Genomic DNA, 25,830 nt, shown 5'->3' on the forward strand with positions numbered 1-25,830 from the left:
CTAATACATATTTCTTTTCTTATCTCTTCATTCCTGAAGTGGAAAGAAAAGATTAAAACCTCACCCTCCACTTGCCAACCTCATCCAAAATACCATCTTAAGCTGTGTGGAGAGAATCATGAGAGCCAGAAGATGCCACTCAAAATCATCTGCATTGATACTCACTTCTTCATGGTAGCTGGGAGCTGCTAGGTTTCGTTTTCAGTAAAAGACACACCTGTCCAATTTTGCATCTTGACCCTCCTGTGTTATTGGGGTGAGGTGAGAGGAGGGATGATGTCAGATAAAGGTACCACTGTGCAGCTGAATCTATGTAAGAGAAGTCATTTAAACAAAACCTAGTGAAAGCTGGTTCTTAAACAATTTTCTATACATACATTTGCTTAGAAAAAGATGATAAGGGAGTGATTTAGACTCTTTTTAAGTACAAATATGTTTAAACCCACAACGGTAAAGAGAGATGAGAATGAATCTAGTATAGGATCTACTATAGTGCTTTGATCTAGTATGGATCAAAGTATGATCTAGTATAGATATAAGTATGATCTAATATAGATCAAGATCTAGTATACATCTAAATGCAATGAAGGATTATGCTAAAGGATAATGCTACCCCAGTCTATTTCTACTTGATATGATATTATATCCTGGTATTTGTTCCTAGAGGGGCACTGAAATACATTAGTGATTTCCTTTTCAGTTTTTCCTTTTGATGTGACACCTCAGGAAAGGGTGATGCTGTACCCTGAATGTCCCCTAAGGTGTTGCAGGTATTCTGGATACAGACTGCCTTGATCCTTAGTCCTTATGGACCTTTCCGTATTGGTAGAAGGGAGATGTAGGGTGGACATTCTGAAAAGCTGTTTGCAGCAGTATTGCACTTTCTAACGCTCTGATAACAAGCTCTGTACTTTGATCTGGTAGCAAACACTTGAGAACAAGCAGTTCTGAAAGCAAAAGCAGTGCTGTGTGGTTAAAGGGCTGGCCAGAAATTGTGGTAATATAGATTCAATTATATGCTCCTCCACAAACTTTCCGTGTAGTCATAGGCAGGTTGATTATTCTCATCTTGTCTCAATTTCCCCATCTTTCACAAGAGGCTCATATTTTCTCTGTGTTCTATGTGTTGAGAGAAAATAAATGCCTAATATTTTTGGAGCATTAAACTCCTCTGTGGAGAAGAAGATAGATATCAATAGGGGGACCGAGCCCTTGCTTTGGAAAGATGACTTGCAATTTCAAAGAATAGGGCAGAACATCAGAAGTCAAAAAGGCATATTGAAATTTTCAAGAAGCAACACTGATTCAGAACATGTTCTGTTTGCAGCTGCTGGGGTGTGAAACTTCTTCCATGATGTGACAACCAGCATGAAATACTTTATTGCTCATAACAAATACAGATGGACAGATATCAGGGTGAAATGAAGGGCAGGGGCATTTGCAAACTGACAGAGTGAACCTTCTCCACATGCTGCTTGGAAATAAGCAGATCTTAATCGGCTCTTCTGCCTTTCATTATCTTCAGAAAACCTTTACAGTTAATATTCTCCAGTGGAAGACTAAAATGCTTTTAGGAAACACATGTTGTTTTATGAGACTCTTTCTTTATTTTAAGGGGGTTGTCTAAAATGCTAATGTTTCTCCTTTCATCACGATTCATGGAGCTTGTGCCTTTCAAGCTTACCATTTTAGTTTCAGTCATGGGAATTGGATTATTTCATCTGCTGTCCCTTCTCCAGTGTTACTAATCAAGAAATTTGTTGTTTCTGGCCTACTTGAACATGATGCCTGAATTTCTTGCCTGAGGATCCACATTGGTTTTGAGTCAGGATTGAGTTCCCTGCCTGCTACACACGGCAGCACCTGTGGCAGTGCTAGGCGTGGAAAATACCCCCAAGGGGAAGATATTCACACTTAACTTTTAGTCTGTTAATGTAAAAAAATAGAATGGGATGAAGAAGGTGTCTCTGAAACATGAGTGGAAAGCTAATATTGTACTTTCACTCACAAGTGATGGGGCTGTCTAAGTCCGTGTAGCAAATCATGAGACTACTGGCCAAACAGGCACGGCACTGAGTCAGTTTCTACACTATAGGTCCTACAGAACAAGCAGTGCAATACCCTTCTTACCCGCACCATGTAGCCACATTCCTAAAGGTTTGGCTTACTAGATGGTGGAGAGGGAGGATTCACAGTACTGCTGCAGCCTGTGCACTTTGCTACAGCGTGAGGATGCTGGATAGATAACCAGGAGGGCATCAGCTGTAGAACCAGCTAAGCAGTGAACAAGAGTGAGCTAAGGTAAGGTATGTCTGCTGTTGCAGCTTCCATTTAGCTGTATAAAATTCAACAATGCATTCTTCTGGTACAATCACTCCTTCAGTTGATTGGGATTGTCATGCCATCATCCTGAGATTCTGCAGTTACTCAGAGAGGTTTTCCAAGAAAGAAAGAGTGTGAGAATCCTACATTTCATTAACTAAAAATAATACTAATAATAAAGAAAAATAAAAAATCAGACTCAGGATGTGCTCAGATGTTACAAATTAGTGTTACACGACCAAAGCTTGACCCTGTTTACCTTTGCAGGATATGTATTCAGAAAAAGTCTTATCAGTGCCAATCAAATTCAGACAAAAAAAAAATCACATTTTCCTGATGAGCTATTGTTTATTTATGTGGCACCCCTTGCTCCTAAATTAGCAGAGAGAATTTATATATTGCCTCAAGTATACAATGCAAATCTTTGCTTTTCGGCTGTTCTTTCCTTGTCAAGCACCATGCCAACAGAACAATAATCGTAAAAAATACAATTAACATGGGTTTGTGTCCAGAGGAGAGGAGTTTCTGTTCCCTGCCCTTCTCCTTACTAAATAGCCTAAGCTTGTTGATCTGCTGTTGCAACGCATTATATATGTTAAATATTTTCCCACAAAAGAATCACTTTGCACAGACTCGTTCCCAGCACAGACATCAGCATCGTGCTAGCTCAGACAGGTGAGCAGCACTGGGAAGATGCTGCTGGACAAGCACAGGCTGTTTGTGAAACCATATTTCAGTCCCTTTCTTAGCTCTGCCATTTGCAAGGGCTGCCTTCAAGGAAGTTTATGACAAGACAAAAACCAAGATGTTTTTGAACAGAAAAGAAAGATTATATTTTATTTGTTTTAAATAGACCCTTATGGATGGGCTTGTGAGGAACTGCAATTGGCTCAAGCAGCGGTATTCTTAAACTGAGCCCACTAAACTTGCAAGAACTAGGGTTTCTTAAAGAAGTGTGATTTTAAATGTTTTTATGGGTGGTATTAACTGTCAATCAGAGGTTATGTTTTTTATTTTTTTCAAGAGTGTGAGCCCAGAATTAAGATGCTGATGGATTTTGCTGTGTTGTTAGAAAGGGAATTTCAGGCTCCGTCAGGAAGAAAGGTCTAGTGAAACAAACCTCAAAAATCGCATCTAGAAATCTTGGTCCTGCTATTTGAACTATTCTGTTCAACGGCAAAACTCAAAGTCATTTTAGTGGGATGGAAACCATTCCTTGGTTTGTTGTATGGGATACTTGTATGGGGATACTTGTGATCCCCTCTGGGACCTGTGAGAACCAGCTCCATCAGTTTGTTATTGGGATAGACCTGAGGAGTTACTGACATCTCACAGCTGAATAAAACTATTTAAATTCAGCTCATTAAAAGCAGGTTGTTAGAGTATGTTTCCATTAGGACAAGCAAGTGCTGTTACCCAGAGTCAGCAGTCACCAGTTAGAACGGACAGGCTTTGCTGAGCTGACACAGACAGCTGTGCAGCGGCGCTGAAATGTGTTTTGCTGTTATTGAAGATGACATAGGAAACAGTAAACATTTTAAGTTTTCATCTGTCTTTCAAATTGAGCCCAGGCCTTTATGGGCTACAAAGTACAAAGACACTCTGCCATCAAAAATGCTTACTAACGTTTACTGCTTGCTTTAGGAAGCCCTCTGAGAAATTCCCAAGGAACAGACCAGCACTGCCTGTGGGAAATAGGAGTTTCTGTAGGAAATGCCTTTTTTTAAAAAAAAAAAATATTTTTCCTGCACCAGACCTACTTGAACATATTAAAATGCTTTGTGGGGAGTTTTTGTTTGATTTTGGTGGGATGATCACGAACCCTAAGATAAAAAGATGACTTAAAGACATATATGTAGTTAAAAGGGCGCTGGTCACTGATGGGCTGAAGGCCTGGTCATCTTTACGTTGTCAGAGAGAGACCTTGTAAAAATCAGTGACAATCTACCAGAACTCGTAACCTCAAGGGAGGAATTGTGTTCTGCAACTTGATCTTGGGTAAGTAATGCTAGAGTGAACACAGCCCTGAGGAAGCAGTCATTCACTGAATCAAATTATTCTGTTCCAACGTGCCTATAGGCCTTGCAGACTCTTAAAGTTTTTGGTTTAGGAATTTTATAAATCTCTGGTTATGACACTTTATTGTTGTTCACGAGTTTCACTGAACCTGCACTACTGGTATTGGTGGTCCTTCTGACCCACTGTAGAAAAAGGACCAAAAATAACAGAAGCTGAGAAGCAGTCAAAGACCAGCCAAGGAGAAAAGCTGCTGTAGAGGCTGGTGGCTGTTTCACTGCTTTCAATTTGTCCTCCCTCTGTCACAAGCATTCTGTTTCTTGAAAGAAAATGAAATTGCTATGCAAATAAAATTTGCTTCCAGAAGGAAACAAATGTTTGGAGAGCTGACTTGGCTGGAATTTTCTCTGCACACACACTCTTGACATATCAGTGCTTAAACTTTGTATACGTGCATGAGGAGGGACAGGGAACAGTCAAATGTTAGTGAAGATGTCTCCATCTGTTCCATTATTCGAGCATGTAAAGATGCTTGTCAGCTCTCATAGTCCTTGCTTCTTTTTCCAGGTGGTCTCCGTGCTCAGATTTCACATCAGAAACAGCAGTGAAGTTTTTTTCTAGCACATGTAGGAGTAGGGATCCCAGTAGTCCCATCCTTTTTGCAGAAAGCAAATACGGGATTCAGCAAAGGCTTAATTTATAGGTTCTTTACATTAGATCTTGAGGATCTTTGCCCTTTATTTTTGAAATAAATACAGGTCAACCCCAGACCACATCTGGTTCTTTGTCCCCACGTGCAGAGCACAAAATACTTCACTTCAACCTTGTGCTCTCCTGCTACTCTCGGTGCTCCCTGGAGCACTCAAAAATGTCCTTACCAAAAATCATCTGACAAGGTCACCATCTAGATATAAGAGAGGGCAATAAAGTGCCCTATGCCCCAGCCATGTGTGTGCAGTGCGTTTCTTGTCTCTGACTCCAGAGTATCTGTGCACCTCACCATCCTGAAGGTCCTGGCTTTCACTGACAACACTACTGGACAGCAAGGAGCTCAGCCCCATCCTGCACATGGGGAACTGTGTCCCAGAGGGGCTTGGTGACTGGTCCAAGATCTCCCAGGGAGTCAGATCCAAGGTGAATCCCCAGTTGTGTCTGCGCTGGAGTAAAGTCCAGAGACTGCTTTGCACATCAGTTTGAGCAGGTACATCTGTTGGATGCAGCGTAGCAATGGATGGACATGTGAAGGCAGGATTTAAACAGGCTGTGCTAGCACCCAGAGACTAAAGTTGTTAACATTGTGCTGGGGCCATTTTACAACTTTTAATTCCTGAGAAAGTTGTCACAAGTCCCTTGGGTGTATCTGCACTGAGCTTCATTGTGTGGTGAAACGGTCACCTGCTCGCTCTCCCCAGCCCAAGCTAGCATCCTAATCTAAGGGTTGTCCTCCCTCTTGACCATCCTTACATAAACCATCCTGTGCCAGCACACACTGAAGAGCTGGCAGTTTGGTAGCATTTTGGATCAAGACTGTCAGGAAGTCGTGATGATGGGTTTTTTTCTCACTGTTTTTTATCACTGTTCACAAGCACGCTGTTTTTCTGTCTTCCCCACTGCAGATCTGCGCAGGATGACAGCTGGCTTCATGGGCATGGCCGTGGCCATCATCCTGTTTGGATGGATTATCGGGGTGCTGGGGTGCTGCTGGGATCGAGGCCTTATGCAGTATGTGGCGGGGCTTCTCTTCCTCATGGGAGGTAAGGATGTTGGCGTCTGAAGAAATGTGTTCTTTTCCTTGCTGTTTTCATGTTCCTTCTTTCCACATGTCCCTCCTTTGTCAATGAAAACATGTTTTCAGAGTTGTTTTAGGTGATCTGGACTTGGTTTCGTGCTGAGCTCCTTCTGGTGTATGTCAAGAATAGTAACAGTATTTACATGTTACTTCTGTCACAAAACAGCATCCATAACTCAGAGGACTGGAAAAGGCCTTCTGAGTTGTTGAGACCACTTCCCTGTTGACACAAGTAACACTGTCACAGAATCTCCTCTCCCTTACATGCTATCAGCTTAATAAATTTAGTGCTAAAAATCTGAAGATGAGGCAAATGTTATTTCCACTACTATCCTATTGCATTGTGAGAGACTTTGCTTTGATATCTGGAAACCGTGCTCAGAGTTTTAACCTGTATTTATTCCCAGTCAGTGGTCCTAGAGTCAAATACAACCTTTGGTTTAAGTTCTCTGATATATCTATGAAGAGCAGTGGTATCCTCTCAGCTTTCCTTTTCCTACCCTAAATACAAATTTCCTGCCCCTGTAGACTTCCCTCTGTGAGCCCAGTTATCAGTCCAGCAGCCCTTTCTGCCACCAGTTCTTGGCTGTACTTGCCTTTCAGATGTAGATGAGAAGGGTCACTCCCGAATAAGTCTGGTCAATGTACAGGGGCACGAAGGTTCCCTTGCTGTACTGGAAATCCCTTGCCTGACGTATTTTATGATTGTATTAGCCCTTTTCATGCTGTGTCACACCAGAGACCCACAGTCATCCTTCAGTTGGATAATACATCCAGGCCTTTCTCCTCCTTTGTAATTTCCTACTGCTCAGCTCCCAATTTACAGCAGAGATTCCGTTTATTAGTCCCTAGACACATGCTCTGGCACTCCATGCTTTTGAGCTTCTTCCCGTCTCGACTACACCAGCCCTCGGGGTCATCCAATATTTCCTGTGCAAAGCTCCAGCCTTCCTTACTGCAGATGCCATCCCACTGTCTGTCACCAGCAGGCTTCATGGCACGCAGTTACTTTAAACGAAGGCTGTGAGAGTTAAGTCCCAAACACAGCACTGGCTGAACATCTCAAATTGAATAGCATTGCTTCTGTTCTCTGATCGCTTCTCTGCTGGTGGTTTTTGTTTAGCTGGGTCCTTGCCCTCCCTTCAATGCGTTGGGTCACTTGTTCACCTGTACGGTGGTGTGGCACAGCTACAAGTGTGAGATACAGGGAAGCGCGTGTAGACCCAGAAGAGGAGCTGAGTGCTCAGATAACGAGTGTTTATGTTCCAGTGCTGTTGGTGCTGGTGAGATAGACGCTGGCTGTCTCAGTGCCCACAAACATATTTGGAGTCTGCTAGTACCTTTTGCAGGAAAACGTTGGTCTATCCGCGGATGGCTGCAAATGGTTTGTTGTGGGTGTTCGATACTCTATGGGCAATGGGTCTGCCAAATTAGATCAGTATTTCTTAAGTAATTAAAGGCTTAATTTGTATGTGTTACTATAATATGCTCAGATATCTGTGTGGTATTTAACTCACTAAAGCATGGCATTCAGATTAAAACATTAGAAGTACACTAAATAAGTGCTAAATAAATACACTCATTAGAAACTAGCTAAGTCTTATTTATTAATTACCAGTGTATATGGGGGAGTTTCTAGTGAAGAATTTTATTCTGAAGGATGGCTGATAAAAGTTTTCAGGTGAAACAAGACTCAGTGTGACCATACATAATGAGATGGGTCACTCATAACTTTACAAAGTTATCTTCTGGTATGCTCAAACCATAGACCTTTCAGTGGGGACAGATATGGGGTCATGCAGCTGGGAATAAAACGTGTCAGTCAGCTTTGCAGAATGAGAGGCTGCCTCCTGGAAAGCAGCAACCCTGAGAAGGTCTCTGGGATCCCCGTTGCTGGGATCATCCAGCTTCACGGGAGCTCTCGGTGCCACATGGCTGCTAAATGTGCCAGTTCATCCCTTAGATGTCTTGATGAGAATATGCAATAACAGCACAAAGTGGGATTATCTCTGGGCAAGACAAAACTATTCCTGGTGTCCTTAATGAGGAAGGACATGGAAAAGTTGGGAGAGGATTGCAGAAGAGCTACAACAATGACTCCAGGACTGGAAAACAAGAACACAGCATGCCACAAAAAGCCAATTGCTTGAAAATGTTAAACAGAAGGTTTATAATTGACTTGAACACAAAGTGGAAGTACCTATGCAAGGAGAAGCCATCTGATAGTAGCATGCTCTTTGACTGAGTAGACAAAACAATAACAAGATCTAGCAGTTGGGAGCTGAAACTAATTGAATTGAGAGGCAGCAGATTATTTTATCTGCCAAATTCTGTCAAGATGTGTGATATTTTTAATAAAGATGTGTTGGGAGATCAACCATGTTTTCTGCTCCAAGCAGAGGCATGTGGATCAGGGCTACAAAAGGTTATTATCTTTGTTGCACAAGTCAGTGGCAGCTGCTACACCTTTCCTGATGTCTCTTAACAGCAAATATGTGTGAAGTAACATCTAGAAAATGAAGCAGCCAGTTAATAAGATACACAATTAAAGCTACCTAATCTGAAAGTCAGTCGCTATCAGTGTTTTCCTGGTGTGTCACAAGTTACATAGGCATTCCTTCTACAGCCAGTAAGTCTGATTTGAACCTTTTTGTTGATGGACAGTGTTTGAAGACAACTCTGTTACTTCTGTCATCACAGAAGTGCTGTCAAGGTATCATCCCATCAGTCCTCAAAATGCTTGAAGCCAGAGTGCCTCTTAGTTCTGTTTAACTTTATTTTTCTGGTCCAATAGGGGGAAAAATGCTCTGGGAGGCTTATGACGTCCAACCTCACTGTAAATGACAGGTTAAGGTGGTAGCTATAATCAGTATAACTTTCCCTTCCATTTGCATTTCTGCTTGTTTAGGCTCTGTTTATAGCATTTGTTCTGTTTTAATTTCCAGACAAACAGCTCTTCTGTAATGATCTCAGGGTTAAACATTTCCTAGCTTAAGATATCTGTGGGTTTGGTCCCTTATTGCCCATAATTCTTTCAACAGGAAATCTCAGTGGAGCACTGAGAAGTGTGCTGTGATAATCTAACAAGACCAGACATGGTTTTCTTGGACCTCTGGTTCTTTATTATATTTACGGAACAGTCTTCTTGCTAGCCCGTGTGCCAGTGCCTAATAAGGACTTGCTTTACTATGCTTGATCTAATTTCTCAAGCAAATGGCTGAAATAAGTCATTTGTGAAATGCAGGCCCTTATCTGGTATTAGTTCATCTGGAATCCAGCACATGTAAACTGTGATTTAGAGTGTGTTTTACACTGTTATTCAGCATGTTTTGTAACAAGTTAAAATTATTAATAATTCATCTTTCCTGTTTAGTCCAACTGTATCTGTATCAACAGCAATCACAGAGCTCTTATGGCTTCCAAAGTTCTTTTGCATAATTCTCTGTATTTATTGTAGGATTTGTGCTTGGATTTCTTATCTCGAGTGACAACATTTGCGAGACCACAGTACGATTTTTTTTTAGTGCCTCCTCTTGCACATAGCCAGATGGATACTGCAAGCTATGCTTAGGATTTCTGACCTCATTTTGCACAGTGGTACGATTACATAGTTTCCTGTACCCTGAGTTGCACTGTCTGTTGTAGTTTCGTTTCTGAGTTGTCAGGATGACTTTATCCTGCAAGGTGGAAGAGTTTCTCTTGTGGCGATCTCCATGTGGTACTGTGCTCTTGTGTTTTGCTAGGATTGGTTCATTTTATGCATCTTACTTGAGACTGTTTAATTCTATTACAGAAGTGGGTCACACTCAAAGTATACATTACTCCAAGCACATCCTCTTGCAGCTTCTTGCTTTTTCTCTACATGCAAATTATTGAAAATCTGTGCACCAGTAAAAGCTTCGTACTGGGCATGTCCTCCAGTAATTTTGCAATTTTATAATAATTTCTGTAACCTTGGAGGCATCTGTAACACTGCTTCCAAATGTCAGAGTCCTGTGGCAAACTTGATGCTTTTATGCATATCAAGTACTTAGTGATAGTCTGAAAAGGATTCAATTAAACATCTACCTGAAATGCATGCGAGGCATTTATACATTGTGTTTTGACCAAAGCATTGTTTACGTGCACCAAAAAAGCATGCCTTTGCTTTTTTGAAGTCCAGGCATGACCTCCTCATCATTTCCCAAGAAGTAGTCCTCACATTTCTGGACTTTGAGAAGTTCTTCTGAATGTATCCAAATCCTTGACCTACTTGCTTTTATTATCATGGTAAACCTGTCGATTCATTTGGTTGGTGTCTTTGCTCCCTCAGTAATAGCTAACGTTATTGCCAAGTCACGGCAAATTTCAGTTTTACTTCCAGCCCTGAAGAGTTGAGATGCTATGAACTGGCACGCTGGCAACTCTACCATGGCAAATTCCTGCGTCTTCAGTGCACCCCTCCTTTCAGTACTTCATCAAGTTGTTTAAGAACACTTCCTGTATGACGATAAGCACACAAGGTATCTGTCCATCTAGTTATGGGTTTTTCCACCTTCTCTCCAGTACATTCGTGCATAGGATCTTCTTGTTTCGGTATCTCAGATTCTGCTAGGTTGACTGTCCTTCCACAAAGTTGCAAACTCAACCTCACCCCACCTTCTGTTGTTGTACTTGCTTTACAAAATCAGCTTTTGAGTGCAATCCCTGACAGCCTGCTCTTTTCCTAGTTCAGTGCGTATTTCACTTCAGCCAGCTGTTTTGAAATAACACGTTGGTTTCTTTATTCCTAGTTACGAGAGCAGGGCTGACTTTGTACCCAAATGCTCCAGAACCCTTTTCCTCCAGCAGTGTGCCCTGGCAGCCAGGAGGGCCAACCGCACCCTGGGGTGCATCAAGCACGGCATTGCTAGTCGGTCGAGGGGAGTGATTGTCCCGCTCTGCTCTGCGCTGGTGCGGCCTCACCTCGAGTACTGTGTGCAGTTCTGGGCACCACAGTACAGAAAGGATGTAAAACTGTTGGAGAGTGTCCAGGGGAGGGCGACGAAGATGGTGAAGGGCCTAGAGGGGAAGACATATGAGGAGCGGCTGAGGTCACTGGGCCTGTTCAGCCTGGAGAAGAGGAGGCTGAGGGGGGACCTCATCGCAGTCTACAACTTCCTCGTGAGGGGGAGTGGAGAGGCAGGTGACCTATTCTCCGTTATCACCAGTGGCAGGACCCGCGGGAACGGTGTTAAGCTGAGGCAGGGGAAGTTTAGGCTGGACATCAGGAAGAGGTTCTTCACCAAAAGGGTGGCTGCACACTGGAACAGGCTCCCCAGTGAAGCAGTCACTGCACCAAGCCTGTCTGAATTTAGGAAGAGATTGGACTGTGCACTTAGTCACATGGTCTAAACTTTTGGGCAGACCTGTGCGGTGCCAGGAGTTGGACTTGATGATCCTTATGGGTCCCTTCCAACTCGGGATATTCTATGATTCTATGATTCTGTGATTCCTCATCAATGCCTGCCTGCCATGGGGAGTGTGGGGTGGCAGGACAGCCCCATGGGGGCACTGTCTTGGCAACGGTCGCACCCTCCCCTGCCCACCATGGTGCACGTCCCTCCTGAAATGCTGTCCCTTGCTCCAGCTGGAAATATAAAATGGTGCCTCTAATATCTTTTTTTCCAGTACTTGCTTCAGCACAGAATTATCCCTGACCAAATTACATCCCTGGCAAGAGCTACATCACTTGCCTTTGTAAATGTATTAAAAGACCCACAAAGAGTGACGTTTTATCAGCCTTATCAGAGCTCTGTCCTTCAGCTGCACACTCATGTATTTTGCCTTTGTAAGTTTGTCAGTACTGAGAACACATTTCAGTGAAATCGTTAGGTTTTTTACTGCATGCCTACAAGGCAGCCCTTCAGGGAGAGACTTCTGCATTGTCTTATTTTGTTCCAAATTTACTGCAAATAAATGCAATAAATCATCTCTGCCCTTGTTTGCTCTTTTACCTGTTCTCCTTACTCTTTTCTCTTGTCTCTGCCAGTTTTGTCTTGTGCCATGCACTTTAGTATCACTTTAGGGTTTTTGCCCTATTTGCTACCCGTTTCCTTAGAGAAGCATGTCATTTTACTACCCTTGCAAATATTCATTATTCTTTGCAAAGTCAAGTATGTTTCTTGCTGTAACCTTGCTTTGAGCCAATTATAAATTTTACCATTAATAATTCAGACTCTAATTAGTCTATTTGGAAATTATTCCAGCTGCTAAATGCCCTTATTCATGTGATTTAGCTTCTCCATGCGTATCTGTGATAAAATGATCTGTAGTCTCCCACAGCATTTCATTTCTTGCTTTTGCCTGGTGACATTTTTGAGTGAAATGTTGGTCTTGGGGCATCGTCTGGGAGGCTGCAATCCCCTTTCTCACCGGCACTAAAAGGCCATATTAAGCAGCTTTATGGAGTTTTTCCTCTCCGATTTTCTGTCCGAGCACTTGCTGCCAGGAACATTGGGAAGATTTTGTGTCCTCTCCTCCTCCGCCCCTGCAGTGGAAATCTGCCAGTCTGGGGGATTTGAGAGTCCTTTGCCAGCTCTGTTTCTGCTGCTCTTCTGCATTTCTTCTGACCCACCCAAGACTGCTGCTGAGAGATTGCTCTTCGCAGCCTGTCCATCCTCGCAGGGCTTAGGTTACAAAAGCTTCCAGCCTTTTGCCGCAGCAGAGGTGAACTCCTATTCTTTCCAGTGCTGGCTGCTGTGGTGGAGATAAGCAGGCAGGAAAGATGTGCGAGAGAGAAGAAAAAATAAAGTTATGCAGGTGTGCTGGCACAATTTAATGCTTATTTCAGAGACGCAGGAAAGGATGTTTATTAAAGAAATGAACAACCCGCTTACGAATGTATGAGTGCATTCTTCCCAGCCTGTCTTTATATCCTAATCCGGGGAGAAACAACCTTTTACAAATCCTTCTCATCCTCATCCCTTCTCAGAAATGTTTCCAAAATATTCCTTCTCTCACTCCAGGGGTAAATCCTGCCTGCAGACTGCTTTATTAGCGTGGGCTGCCCACCTCCAGCGGGTCGCTTGCTCTTGCCCAAGCCAGGTCATGCTTCACCGGGGTCTGTTGCAAGGCACCAGCAGGGCACAGGCACAGTTGGGGCTGTGGTGCTGGGTGGTTTGGATGCTGAGGGATGCAAACCCCATCAGAAAGGGGAGCTTCAAAACAGGGCTGGGGAGCCAGCACGGCACAGTTGTCGGTACAGATGTGCCGCATGCATCTGTATCCTCTTTCACTCCCTGCCTCCGTGCAGAGCCTCGTCTTTAAAATCCCCAAGCCCGAGTGCTGTGCTTCCTCTGCCTGCGCTCTGCATATGTTGGTAGCTGACAACTGAGGCATCTGTGTATTTGCAGCCATGGATCGTTACCAGCTGTTGAGTCATTCGCGGCCCAAATTTAACTCACTGTACTTTGAAAATAGCACAGAGCGGTAGAAAATATGAGTATTTATTCTGCACAACTGTGGTCCTGCCATCTGAAAATAATCATTCCGCTGCTGAATAATTTAAGAAACAAAAACGTAACAATTTAATACAGCAAGTGTGAGGCAAAGCTCCGTGATTGACGTCTCCTCGGCAGTTACGAAGTACCTTCATAGCAGCTGCCAAGAGGAGGCAAAGAGAAAGACAAACAAAATGAGAAATCAAAAGGCATTCCTTGGGCTCAATCTGGAAACGTGGTCTAACAGGGAGCCTGGGATGTCTATTTCTCACTAATGATCAAGGTGTCTCCACATTCTTCTGGATGTGCACTTGTGGTGACACGACGAATCCATGACACTGAAGACTGAAGACATTTTGTGTGATCTTTTTTTTTTCTTTTCTTTCCCACTGCATTATGCCCTGAAAATCCAGTTTATTGCGCTTCTTCTCCGAAAGGAATAGCCTTATCAAGTTTACATAAAATCTTTTTTTCCTTATGGAAAGGCAAGTGCAAATGCACACGTGTATGCACAGCTGTGTGCATACAGAGCTTAAGCAGCAGCATGTGATCTCTGCTAAAACAGGGGTATACAGTTAAGTGGCTGTGATCTGAGCAGCTTGGCATAAATATAGTTTTCACAGAGACATAATACCTTTTGCCAGTTCAAAAAGTATTTATAATTCAAAAGAAGCTGGATCACTGCAAGAAATGAGATGCCAATCACATTTTAATCCTGTGGGAGACACTAAATTAGTGATGGCTGCAGAGGAACTTAATTCAGCAAAACTCCTTCAGGACCAGTGTAGGAACTTACCTAGGTGGATTGACCTCCAGATGGAGACAAAGGCTGAGTTGTATCAGGAGATGTCATAACTGGGTTGTGAATCTGTGAAACAAGCCTCGGGGAGACGTGGTCAGCACCCCTTTCCCCATACCTCCCACAGCACACACGCGCACTTCTGTTCCTACTTGTGCTTTTGGTTAAATATTGCATTATGTTTAAAGTGATTTAAGGCCTTGACTTGGCGTGAACTTGAGTTAATGTACAGCGTTAATAGGTTTTAAATGTTTAAACCCCTCTAAGGCTCTTGGTTGTTTAAAAGGGTCAAATGCATTGCCAGGGTGCCGGGGAGGACACAGAGGAGCTGATGAAGGTCTCTGTGGACCTGCGATGAGACCCAGAGCCTGGAGCAGCCGTGCAGGCTTCGTGCCTCAGTGCCCCTCAGGCAGCAACGCCACAACGCAGAGCACATGCACAGGAAGATACTAAGAGTTAGCCTGTTCTTTAAAATGCCCTTTTCTCCTCACTTTCAGGACTTGTCAGTCTTTCTTTTGAAGCAGGTCTCTCCTACACAGCTTGTGGCATCCCTCACGAACAGGGTTGCTTGCAAGTCATGGTCTCTGTTTTCATTTTACACTGTGTTCCTCGGACCTAAGGAGTTGCTCTCCTTTTCTTGTGTATGTCAAAAGCTGGACACTCATGGATACATGCCCATATATATACAGATATATATGGACGTATGTTCAGTCCACATACATGGATAAGGCTGAAGGTGCTTCTTTGTCCTTACTTACCATTAGTAAGCATCTTTTAGAAATTAGTATCACTTCCCTGTTGAATGTTATCCAATTTCCTGTTTTGACTCCAAAAATAAACACTTCGGAAATCATCCATGTAAACATAAGCCCCCCTTGCCATCTTTGGGGGTTTTAACATGGTGTCAAGGCAGCCTGTTCAGTGTTTCCTAGCTAGAAAACAGTTGCTCAGCCGACTGCAAGACAAGGTGGGACAAGGCCCACAATATATTATACTTAAAAGGCAGAGCTAGGGCACTGTGTTAAATCTTTACTTCTGGTACTTCTCTATGCTTACTGGTGCTCTGAGAACACATTTTGCTTTTATTTATTAATGCCGACACCCATTTTGAAAATGAAATAAGGGGCTCTCTGGAAACTTGAAAGATTGTCTCCTTTCACTGTATGGGCTTCTCTGTATGCCGTTGAGTACCTTCTGCTGAAATGCTCTTTTGTAATTTCAGCTCGTAATACTCCTCAAGGGGAATCACACACATCTTTGCATCTCCTACGGCATATGTTGAATAGCATATCCATGTCCTTCTTCTCACAGAAGCATACTATTTTCATTAGCTGCTAATTTTTTTCAGTGCCTGGGGAATTTTTTCAGTACCTGAGGAATTTAGCTGATTCCTTAGGTCAATACTGACAGACCTAGCCCTGAAAAACAGGGAGCTAAGACTTAACACCTCCACAAGAGAATAGGGGTGGAGTGGGAGATAGAAATGTGTTGTTGTTTATTTTAAATCAGTAACATGGCTGTACTGCAGAGTCCAGGCACTTAAAGGTGTTGTGTTTTGTTTTGTTATTAGTTGTTTGTTTTTTTTCCCTGAAAAGAATGGCACAACCGGAGAATTCATTGTCAACTCCATAGCATTTGATCTCCATGGAAACATTAGGAGCTGACTTTAAAGTCAGCATTCAAATATGTTGGATTTTTTCCTGTGGCTCATTTTTGATGCTCCTGGATGTTCACTTGCACCCTGTGAGGGAAATGCCAACACGAACAATTCCAGCATCTTTGCACCTGATCACAGAAGTACCTTAGCATTTAGGAGAAGGAGAGGAAAGGCTTTGGAGGTGCACAGATCTGGTAGTCTGGATCAAATGGCAGGGCAAGTAGTGTTTGTGCACCTATAAACTCATTGTTTTTCAGTCTTACCACAGATCAGCCTGCCTCCCTGAACTCGGTGTACAGTAAACTGAGGAGTCAGCTCACTCTGGCTTTTCAGGAAAAAACAAACAAACAAACAAACAAAAAAAACCCACAATTCACATACCTGTGTTTGTTGTTTTAAAAGTCAGCTCTACTGACTTGTAATTTCTCACTCACCAGGACAGGAGATACTGATAGAAGAGTCAGTACCTTCAAGAGTTATGAGAACAAAAAACCTAGCATAGTCCGTGAAGGGCATGCAATCTTGTTTACTTCTCAGGGATGTCAGTAGGGCTTTGGGGGAGCTGACAGAAGGTGAATTAAAGTAGAAACAAAGTAGGGGAGATGGATCCGATAGGAATACAAAAGACTTCCCCACCCACAGTCCTGGAAAACAAGTTGTGTGTTATTTTAAAATTCCGTGGTTGTTCCTTATCCCTTAATAACATCACCAGGTCTTTGATCTGTTGTTGGCTTCTGAATTCCAATGGCAAGACACTTCAAGGCCAAAGGAAGACAATGAAAACAAAACTGGCATTTATTATTGGGTTGTTGTTTTTAAAAAATATATTTACTGAGTCCTTCTGCATGCCTGGCATCAAAGAAGAAAGAAGAGTGCGTAGGCAACAGAAGGTGAAATAATACTGGCATGGTTTGCTAGACAGGAAGAATTCCTTACAGAAAGAGAGGGGAGTGAATTTTTATGTGCAGCAGGTCCTGTTGTTAAATGCAGAAACTGAAGCAAGACTTAAATTCACTGTGGCTCCTTGGTTTGTCTACGTAGAAAAACAACATTCCCTTTGGACAAATCTCTGCTATGCTTACTTGGTCTAATCTGCCTGGACAGAGGAGCTCAACAGGCCACTGGAAATTTCACAGAAAAAGCAGCCAGACCAGGCAGAAAGTGTGTGACTGGAGCCCTCCTCATTTCCATCCAGCTTGCCCTGACCTGGCTCTTCCAGGGGTTACAGAAAGCAGTCATTCATACTGTGTACGTGTGTGTGCCGCGGAGGCTGTACAGGTGTTTCCTCTGCAACAGGAAAGAAGATTTCAGCATCCTCCATGCCCTGGGATCCTTCAAGGCAGCACAGAGGGGATCAGGGTGGTTTTGTTGCTTCCAGGCACTCACATAAATATCACGGGGGTGGCCTGCACCCCGTGCTCTTTGTTATCAAAACAACTTCATCTTATTTTGATTTCTGGCCGTTACATCTCACTAGCTGTATCACTCAGCTGTAAAGAACATCAGTCTGAAGACTCCTCAGCAGTTTAAAATTTCCTTCAAACGAAAGGTTCTGCTAACCAAGCCTTCTGAGAGAGGTGCAGTTTTCTGACTGGAATAAGAGGGCCCTACCCAGAGAGAGGCAGGATGACCTGGTTGTTAAAATACCAAAGGTGAAGTGGTGGGTGGATTCCCCATGCTATGGGAGATGCCCTGTGACGAGGCAAGCCCAGCCCTGACCTTACAGGTTTCTTGTCTGCTCCGGCAAATGCTGAGGCTCGGAAGCAAGTGCCTGAAGTCTGATACTAAACTTACATGTCTTGTCATCTGACAAGTTGGAAATGTGATGGAGTCACGCGAATTGGCTCAGACCTTAGCCTCAGAGCGTAACGAAGCAGCTCTGGCCAGGCAGTCCTGGGAGGTCCGTGCTGCACGGGGTGCAACAAGCCTGCCGGCAACCTCTGCCTGTCACCAAGCATGGTGCTTGCCAGCCGAGTGTTGTGATAATTTCACTAACCTTTGGTTAGGATGTTTCTCTATTTTGACATTCTTTCACTTCTGCTCCCGGCAAAATATGGAATAACATCCCACAGCTACACCTGGCACAAGTTTTGCTGCCTCCTCTGTTGTGGCTGCAAGTTCCTGAGCCATTCCATTTGCTTAATGGCTGTAGTCAAGTCACTTTATTATTGCTAGGTTACCTTGGCTGGGTCATGGCTAAAGTAATCAGAGGGTTATTCAGCTCAGGCTTTGATCAACTCCCCTCTTTCTCCCTAGCCCGTTTTATCAAAACATGCCTTTTGGCTAAGTAGCGTTGCTTTCACCTTATGTACCAACTCATAGCTTCAGCGGGTGCGTGCTCTCAGCTGATTATCGCTGGCTGTAGCAGTTCACAGCCTGGGTATCCACTCCTGGTGCCGTGCCACGAGCTGTGGGGCACGGTAGCAGAAAGGTCACCACGTGCAAACCTGTAAATCACGTGTAAATGTGAGGTACAGGCTGCCAGCTCTACCAGCATAGCAAACCGAGGCTCAGCCCTCAACTGCTGCAGTGGTTTTCCATATCCTGTACTGACTTACCCGAACCTAAGGAGCACACCTATAAGTATTTGCAGTCATGATGGAGGACACATAGCCATAACGTCTGATGCCATAACGTCTTGCAGCTCGTGCAGCAGCAATTCAACAGCCAGGCGCTGCTGCTGAAGTGACCCGCAGCAGGCGTACAGCTCTCATGTGGCACGGATGCCGCGGGCACGTTTGGAGGCAGGAGGCCAAAGGCCAAATGCAAACAGCATTCTGGCAGGGGCTATAATGCAATATCGCAGCACCGCCGCAGCCCCTGCAGTTTGCTCTGGTTCTCAGTATAAAATAAAAACGTGTGAGGTTCCAGCCCCGGTGGGTTCATGGTCTTGTACGGACACAGTGCTGAACCTCCATCACCCAGTCCGACTTTGGCTTCCAGCTCAGCTTTTTTATAAGGGCAATTTTCCAGTAAACCCCTTGCTATTCTGCAACCTATCGGTGATGCTGCAAGCTGCTTCTGCTGGAGTGGTACATAATTAAGCAATAATTTATATTCTGTGCATGTATGCACAGAGCAATAAAGTGTTCTCAAGAGCTGTGTGCTGCTGAGGCGTTTAATCCATGCACAGAAGGAGTTTACTGCAAAGCTACTCCCTCCAAAAGGCTTTTGTCATCACTGTGTTGGGAGGGAATTTGGTTTATTCTTTAATAATTTCATTTGATTGTGATATAATTTAAATAGGTAATGGTACACAATCCACTTTAGGATCAGACCCCATTTTATTTGTTTGTTTGATGTACCTTGAAAACAATAAAAGTTAGCAGGGCAGAGAGAAATTAAAGACGGTCTTGTTTCACTTATGATTTTTTTTTCCTATAACCCTATAATGAAAAAGTTATGATAATTAAATAAACAGCACTTCTTCCAAAGGCATTATTAGCCAGGAATTGCCATCAATGGCTGCCACTAGAAACACTTGAAAAGGAGGGGAGTCACATGTATTTGAGAGCTGCTCGGTTTCAGAGGACATCTTAAAATCCTTACCTTTGTGTTTTTCTTTTTATCTACTAGTGTTTATAAGTAATACTTGACATCTCTGTCTCTGCAAAAAACAGAAGGGGAAAAGAATCCATTTTTTGGTTTGTTTATTTTATACATCTGACAGCACTGTTAGCTTGTGAGTCATTTCTGCCTGTTGCTGGGGGAAGGGAGGGAATGCGTGTCTCCCAGCCAGACATGGAGGAAATGTTTTCTAAATAATAAGGAAAATGATTTGTGCAGAGCCAGGGATCTCAGAGGGGGGCGTGGTGCTGGGAACATTTTAATTACTGGCTTTTGGGATCTCCCTTGACTTCACACAGATGATATCTCCTGAAGGGGAGGAGATCCACCAAACAGAAAATTCCCTTCCCTTCCCTTCCCTTCCCTTCCCTTCCCTTCCCTTCCCTTCCCTTCCCTTCCCTTCCCTTCCCTTCCCTTCCCTTCCCTTCCCTTCCCTTCCCTTCCCTTCCCTTCCCTTCCCTTCCCTTCCCTTCCCTTCCCTTCCCTTCCCTTCCCTTCCCTTCCCTTCCCTTCCCTTCCCTTCCCTTCCCTTCCCTTCCCTTCCCTTCCCTTCCCTTCCCTTCCCTTCCCTTCCCTTCCCTTCCCTTCCCTTCCCTTCCCTTCCCTTCCCTTCCCTTCCCTTCCCTTCCCTTCCCTTCCCTTCCCTGATTTAAGACGCTCCAGACCCGACACAGTAAAGGGCCATACAAATGACCTAGTCCTTCCCAAACCAAGAGAAGCAGTTACCTGAAATTGCCTCCAATGGTTGTCAAAAGAATAGGGGTGCCCTTAGGATTAGCTACGGTGTAGCAGGGCCGAATGGGTGGGCACTACAGACACCTGCTGATGACACCTACTGGTAGGTGACACCTGCTAGCATGTGCTAATACTACACTAAATGCACCCCTGTAATGCACTCAGGTAACCAGCCGCGCTTAGGCTCACCTTCACTTGCCGTGTACCTGAGCGAGGCAGCGGTTCTTGTCTCACACAGCAGCACACGCCCTGTGAAGTCCCTCAAGCTCCCCCAGTCTAGAAGCAGAGCCAAGGCGTGTGGGAGGAGGACGTGGCTTCGGAAATGGTTCAGAGGGCGCTAGCGTGAGGCAAAATTCAGACGTATTTGGTATGGGTGCTTGGAGTCTGCTTGTATTGAGATCAGCTCAGCATAACCAGTTCATTTACAAGCGGTTCTGTTCTCCCCTGGAGGTGAGGATTGAAAACTGCAAACAGAAGCATTGCAGCCCTTCGCACAGCCAGGCTGATTAGAAAGAAAAGGGATGATTACCAAATAAAAATAAAACTCCTTGCAGCGGCCCACAGCTCTGTTTGCTAAAATCATGCTTAAAACCAGCTACAGCAAAGGCTGTGACTCACAACCCACACTGAATGAGGTTCTGACCGACAACGATGTTACTTTTCCCAGCCGTCTCTCTCCAGACCACACTAGGCCCTGCAGCAAGGATGCAGGAGCGGTGCCCCGTGAGCCCCGTGTGTCCAGCAGCCCTGGCTGCGGGGCAGGGGCTGGCTCTGCCCTCCACGGCCCCATCCAGCTGGCAGGGGGCCGGAGCCCTGCCTCTGCACCGAACAGCTCCGAAATTGGGGGGGCGGATAACCACGAGGTATTTAATGGCTCAGGTGCTCCGTTAGCAGGACAAGCATTGTCAAAACCAGACAGAGAGGAAGGTAGCTGTCTGACGAGGAGTCGAGACGGAGGTGTGACTACATGTCAAACAGCAGTTTCTGCAGCGCAGACGTGGCCTTACACGGAATTTCATCCCTCACCTGTCTGTAGCGTTTTGCAGTGACATGTGAATTTCCTTTGTCAGAAATGCCGCTGTTGCCTTGTCTCGTTCATTAGTGTTTCAGGTAGGATGATAAGGCATAAATCCCATCACAAAGAACTTAGTGCCTTCTGCTCTCCCCAGCTGCTGAAGGCGATGGTCTTTATCTCCCCCGTCCAGCTCATGCACTGCCGCATCCCCAGCGAGCTCTTATTTCCGCCTGTCATTCACGTTGTGTGTGCCAGTGCCACGGCCCAGGCGCTGAGCCTTGGCCCACCAGCCTTCACGTCCCATCGACTGAAGTTATGGAAGAGTTTCTGACAAAGAAAGAAAAGTTTGTATTGCTACTGCTGCCTGGGGATGCGGCCCATTAGTACCTGTCGGGTGTACCTCACTGACTGCGAGAGCCTAGCAGGAAAGCTAATGAGGTTTCAATTTATTTTCTGAGGGAGGAAGAACCTCAGGATCGGGGATGTTCGTGACTTGTTGCTCTCCTGGTGCCATGCCCGTAGTGCAGGCAGTGTCCTGGGCAGGAGCGACAGCCTCCCTCCTCCTGCCGTCTGAGCTCGGTGTCTGGTTTAACCTGGCAGGCAAATAAGCACCACACAGCCGTTCAGCCCCCCCTCTTTGTCTATGGACCACCCCTGTGAAATGTCCCCAGAATGCCTATAAAATGTCCCCTGCGTTCTTTTAGTCCATGACTTAGCTTCTATCCGTTATGGCAGTCGCTCAGGGCAGGAGAGGTGGTGCATTATGTGGAGTTGCTGGATGCCAAAGCCAGCTCAGTTTGGGTCGCTGCTGCATTTGCAGTGCTTCTTGCGAGGCTCGTCCTCCACCGGTTCAAGTGGTTCCTTCTGTAGGACTTGCTACAACATGCATCTCAAATCATGGTTTACAACAGTTTAAAGACATATCTGTTACAGTCTCCACCCTTGTCCTTTTGACCCAGCCGTAGCGTTTAACATTGCAATGAACTCCTGCCCTCACTCCAGCTCCAGCCTGGGCTTGTCCACTGGCCACAGTCCCTCAGAGGTGCACCTGCTCCGGCATGGCCTTATCCGTGAGCCACACGGTCCCTTCAGAAGCCTGCCTGCTCTGGTGTGGACTTATTAATGTGCCACAGCCCCTGCAGAGATACACCTGCTGCAGCACAGCCTTACCCACAGCCACAGTCGCTTTGAGGTGTACCTGCTCTGCGCAGCCTTTTCCATTGGTCACAGACCCTTCAGAGGTCCCTTCAGACACCTGCTGTGTCACGGTCTCATCCACACCCACAGACACTTCGAGGTGTTCTGCTGTGGCCGTATCCACAGACATGAACACTGCAGGGTGTACCTGCTACAGCATGGACTTCCCCATGTCACGGATGCTTCATGGCTACTTTGCTCTGGCGTGGACTTACCTGTGGCCAGAGAGGCTTCAGGGTGTCTGTGCTCCCATGTGGACACATCCACAGGTCACAGTCCCTTTGAACTGAGTTCAGTCTGAAGCACCAGCCTGTGCACAGCAGAGGAGCAGCAGCGATGCCCTGGCTGTTGGCCAGCCCAGGCAGATGGCCACAGCTGTTACCAGAATGTTCCTGGGCACAGCAGAGCACAATGATAAGGGGTACAGCAAACTGCAAAAGCAGCCACTAACAAGCACTGGACTCTAACATACAGTAAGACAAGCAAGCCCAGCCCTGTGACAAGCACAGGAGCCTGCCAATAGCCAGCTAAACATCTGTAAATTTGGTCTAGCACACTCCACACTCCAGTCAAATCTGTCATCATCTTGAACCCTTTGGGCCCCACACTGGATGCCTAAAAGGACTGCAGAGGTTTAGTCCTGGCAGGCAGCTGAGCACCGCACAGCTGCTCGCTCTCCCCAGGTGGGATGGGGGAGAGAACTGGAAAGGTAAAAGTGCAAGAACTCATGGGCTGAGATAAAGACAGTTTACTAGGTAAAGCAAAAGCCGCGTGCACAAGCAAAGCAAACCAAGGAGTTCAGTTGCTGCTTCCCATCCACAGGCAGGAGTTGAGCCACTGCCAGGAAAGCAGGGCTCAGCACATGGGATGGTTTCTTGGGAAGACAAACGCCGTCACCCCAAATGTCCCCCCTTCCCCCTTCTTTACCCCAGCTTTTGTTGCTGAGCATGACGCCACATGGCATGGGACGTCCCTCTGGCCAGTCTGGGCCAGCTGTCCTGGCTGTGTCCCCTCCCAGCTCCTGGTGCACCCCCAGCCCCCTCGCTGGTGGGGCAGCACGAGGAGCTGACGAGTCCTTGGCTGTGGGTGAGCACTGCCCTGCAACTGCTGAAAGATAGGTGTGTTATCACCACTATCTCCATCAAAATCCCAAACACCACATCATATGAGCCTCTGTGAAGAAAATTAACTCTATCCCAGCCAAAGCCATGACAGTGTTGTACACAGTCTAGCAGAGGCTGTATTTCCAAGGGCAAACTCTGTCTCATTGTCACTTCCACCCATGCCTCTTTTGCTATGATGGCCAGCGACTGTAAAATTTGGATGGAAAATCTTTTATGTTATGATTGCCAGTTCATGAGGAAAAGCTACTGAGCAGTCATAAAGCAGTAACAGTAGTCAGTTTTCATCAGTAACCCTCCTGGTGAGAGGCCAGATTAACTACAAGTGCTAGACCTTCCTTGCTTGGCTGAATACAAACAACACATAGGGTTCATATAATGGCAACGATGATTCCTCTAGTGGTATTAATTGGCATTTTTTTGTGTCTGTAATGAATAACACAATAGGGATGCTGACAAACCTGTGCCCATAGTGCTGTACAAGACATCCTGCAGAAGCACAGGGTGTGAATGGCGGAGAACCACGCAATGTATCCTCTGACATTGTGCATGGCAGTCGTTATTTATCGTCATGGGATTAGCGCTTTCTCCACTGAAGGGGCAGGACAGGAGCAGCGTTTTTTAAAGAAGTCTCATGCTCGTGATATGCTTTGTTCTCTGTGGTTGTTACTCATTCTTCTTTGTTGTTTGTTCGCTATGGGGCAGAATATCCCCTGCAAGGTGGAGTGCAAATATATTGGGGCATTGTGCAAATACAACGGGTAAACAACGCTTCTTGCATTGAAGAGCTTGTAGTCAAAATAGCCAAGACAAAGCGTGAAAGCATGGGGAGTATTTGAAATCTGAAGTTATTTTCTTCCCTTTTGTACTTACCAAATGCAGTTTCAGTCTGGCCGCACAGATTTTCCCACCCACCTCTCCTAACAATCATGTATTTCAAGAGAACTGAAATTATCATGTTCCTGCTAGAAAAGAAAGGCCTTTCATGTCATTTTCTAACCCTTTGAAACAAGCCATGGAGCTTGGTTTAGAGCACAGTGGCTCCGAGGGATCATTTTTCCCCAGTCTGACAACGTACTAGCCATGTTGACATGTCACACAAGGACAGCCGTGTTCTTGCCAGACAGCTTCACATTGCTGGATAACCTCGGTGACATGGTAAAACACAGAAGGTTTGTGGTTTCTGATCAAACAACACGATTTTTGAGTACGGGATTCTGGGAGAGAGGCTCCCATTCCTCCTGCTCTGCACTTAGAAGCAGCGCAGGACATCTCTGAAGACAGCTGCAGAGCCTGGGGTCTCACAAGGCGCTAGCAAAGTCCACAGCACTGATTGCTGGCTAACTGGGTGCCGAGGTGAGGTAATAAGGCAGTCTTTATTTATACAGGCACAGTATCTACCACAGCAGCTGTCTGGTCCAGACCGGTACCCCGTGGCATTATCGTAATGTGAATGCTTATGAGCAGTGCTCGCTGGGCCATCTGGCAGCCATATATAGCATTAGGGGAGGCACCCAGAGCTCCCATATCCCCTGTCCTTTGCAACAGAGGGTGTCTGCAAGTGGCAAACGGCAAACGCATCAGAAGAGAAATGAGAGTCCAAATAGACAAGGGAGGCAGTGGTCAGAAGAGGGAACAGAGAGTGGTGTGGCAGTGGACTCACAGCTCATGCATGACAGAGATTTGCACGGAGATCTCAGATCTGTAGGATGTGCCTACTAAATAAGGGAGATGGATATGGTAAGAAGTCCAAACATTTTTGGTGGTATAAATGTTTGTACAAATGCCCCCAGGTTCTGTGCCTAATTCCAGGAGAATTCACCACATAATCTCATCTATATCTTCAATGGGGAGTATAAAATCCATTTCTTCAATGTAACTGCAACTAAAAAGAGCAAAGCAGCAGAGAAACAAAAGGAGAAGAGTTGCAGGAGAGAAGCAGGAGTAGGAGCATGAAGGGGTAAAGGAGGCGAAGGTACCAGAAGAAAAGAGCTTGTTGCTCTTTTCACAGGCTGGGTGTGAATTCCTTTGGGGATTTCACTGTCTTAGGGCAGGACCAAGAAGACTAGGCTAGTCCTCACCAGCAGATGAGCAAACAGAGGTCTGACACAGGACGTGCTTTACGGGTAACACACACAGCATGCTATTATTC

General features: G+C 45.2%; 1 protein-coding gene across 4 annotated transcripts in view; it reads left to right on the top strand.

The window, feature by feature from the left end:
- The window catches only part of TMEM178B (transmembrane protein 178B), a 220,824-nt gene that overhangs the window by 180,852 nt on the left and 14,142 nt on the right, over window positions 1-25,830 (top strand). For all 4 annotated transcript variants that reach the window (XR_014583222.1, XM_083833292.1, XM_083833291.1 and 1 more), the window contains one exon: window positions 5,955-6,092. Coding sequence is in view for 3 of the 4 variants with exons in the window: in XM_083833292.1 (XP_083689418.1) it covers window positions 5,955-6,092 (138 nt within the window). In the remaining variant the exon portion in view is untranslated. The remainder of the gene's footprint in view (window positions 1-5,954; window positions 6,093-25,830) is intronic.

Source organism: Anser anser (genome assembly GCF_964211835.1).
Source record: "Anser anser genome assembly, chromosome: 1".
NCBI lineage: Eukaryota > Metazoa > Chordata > Aves > Anseriformes > Anatidae > Anser > Anser anser.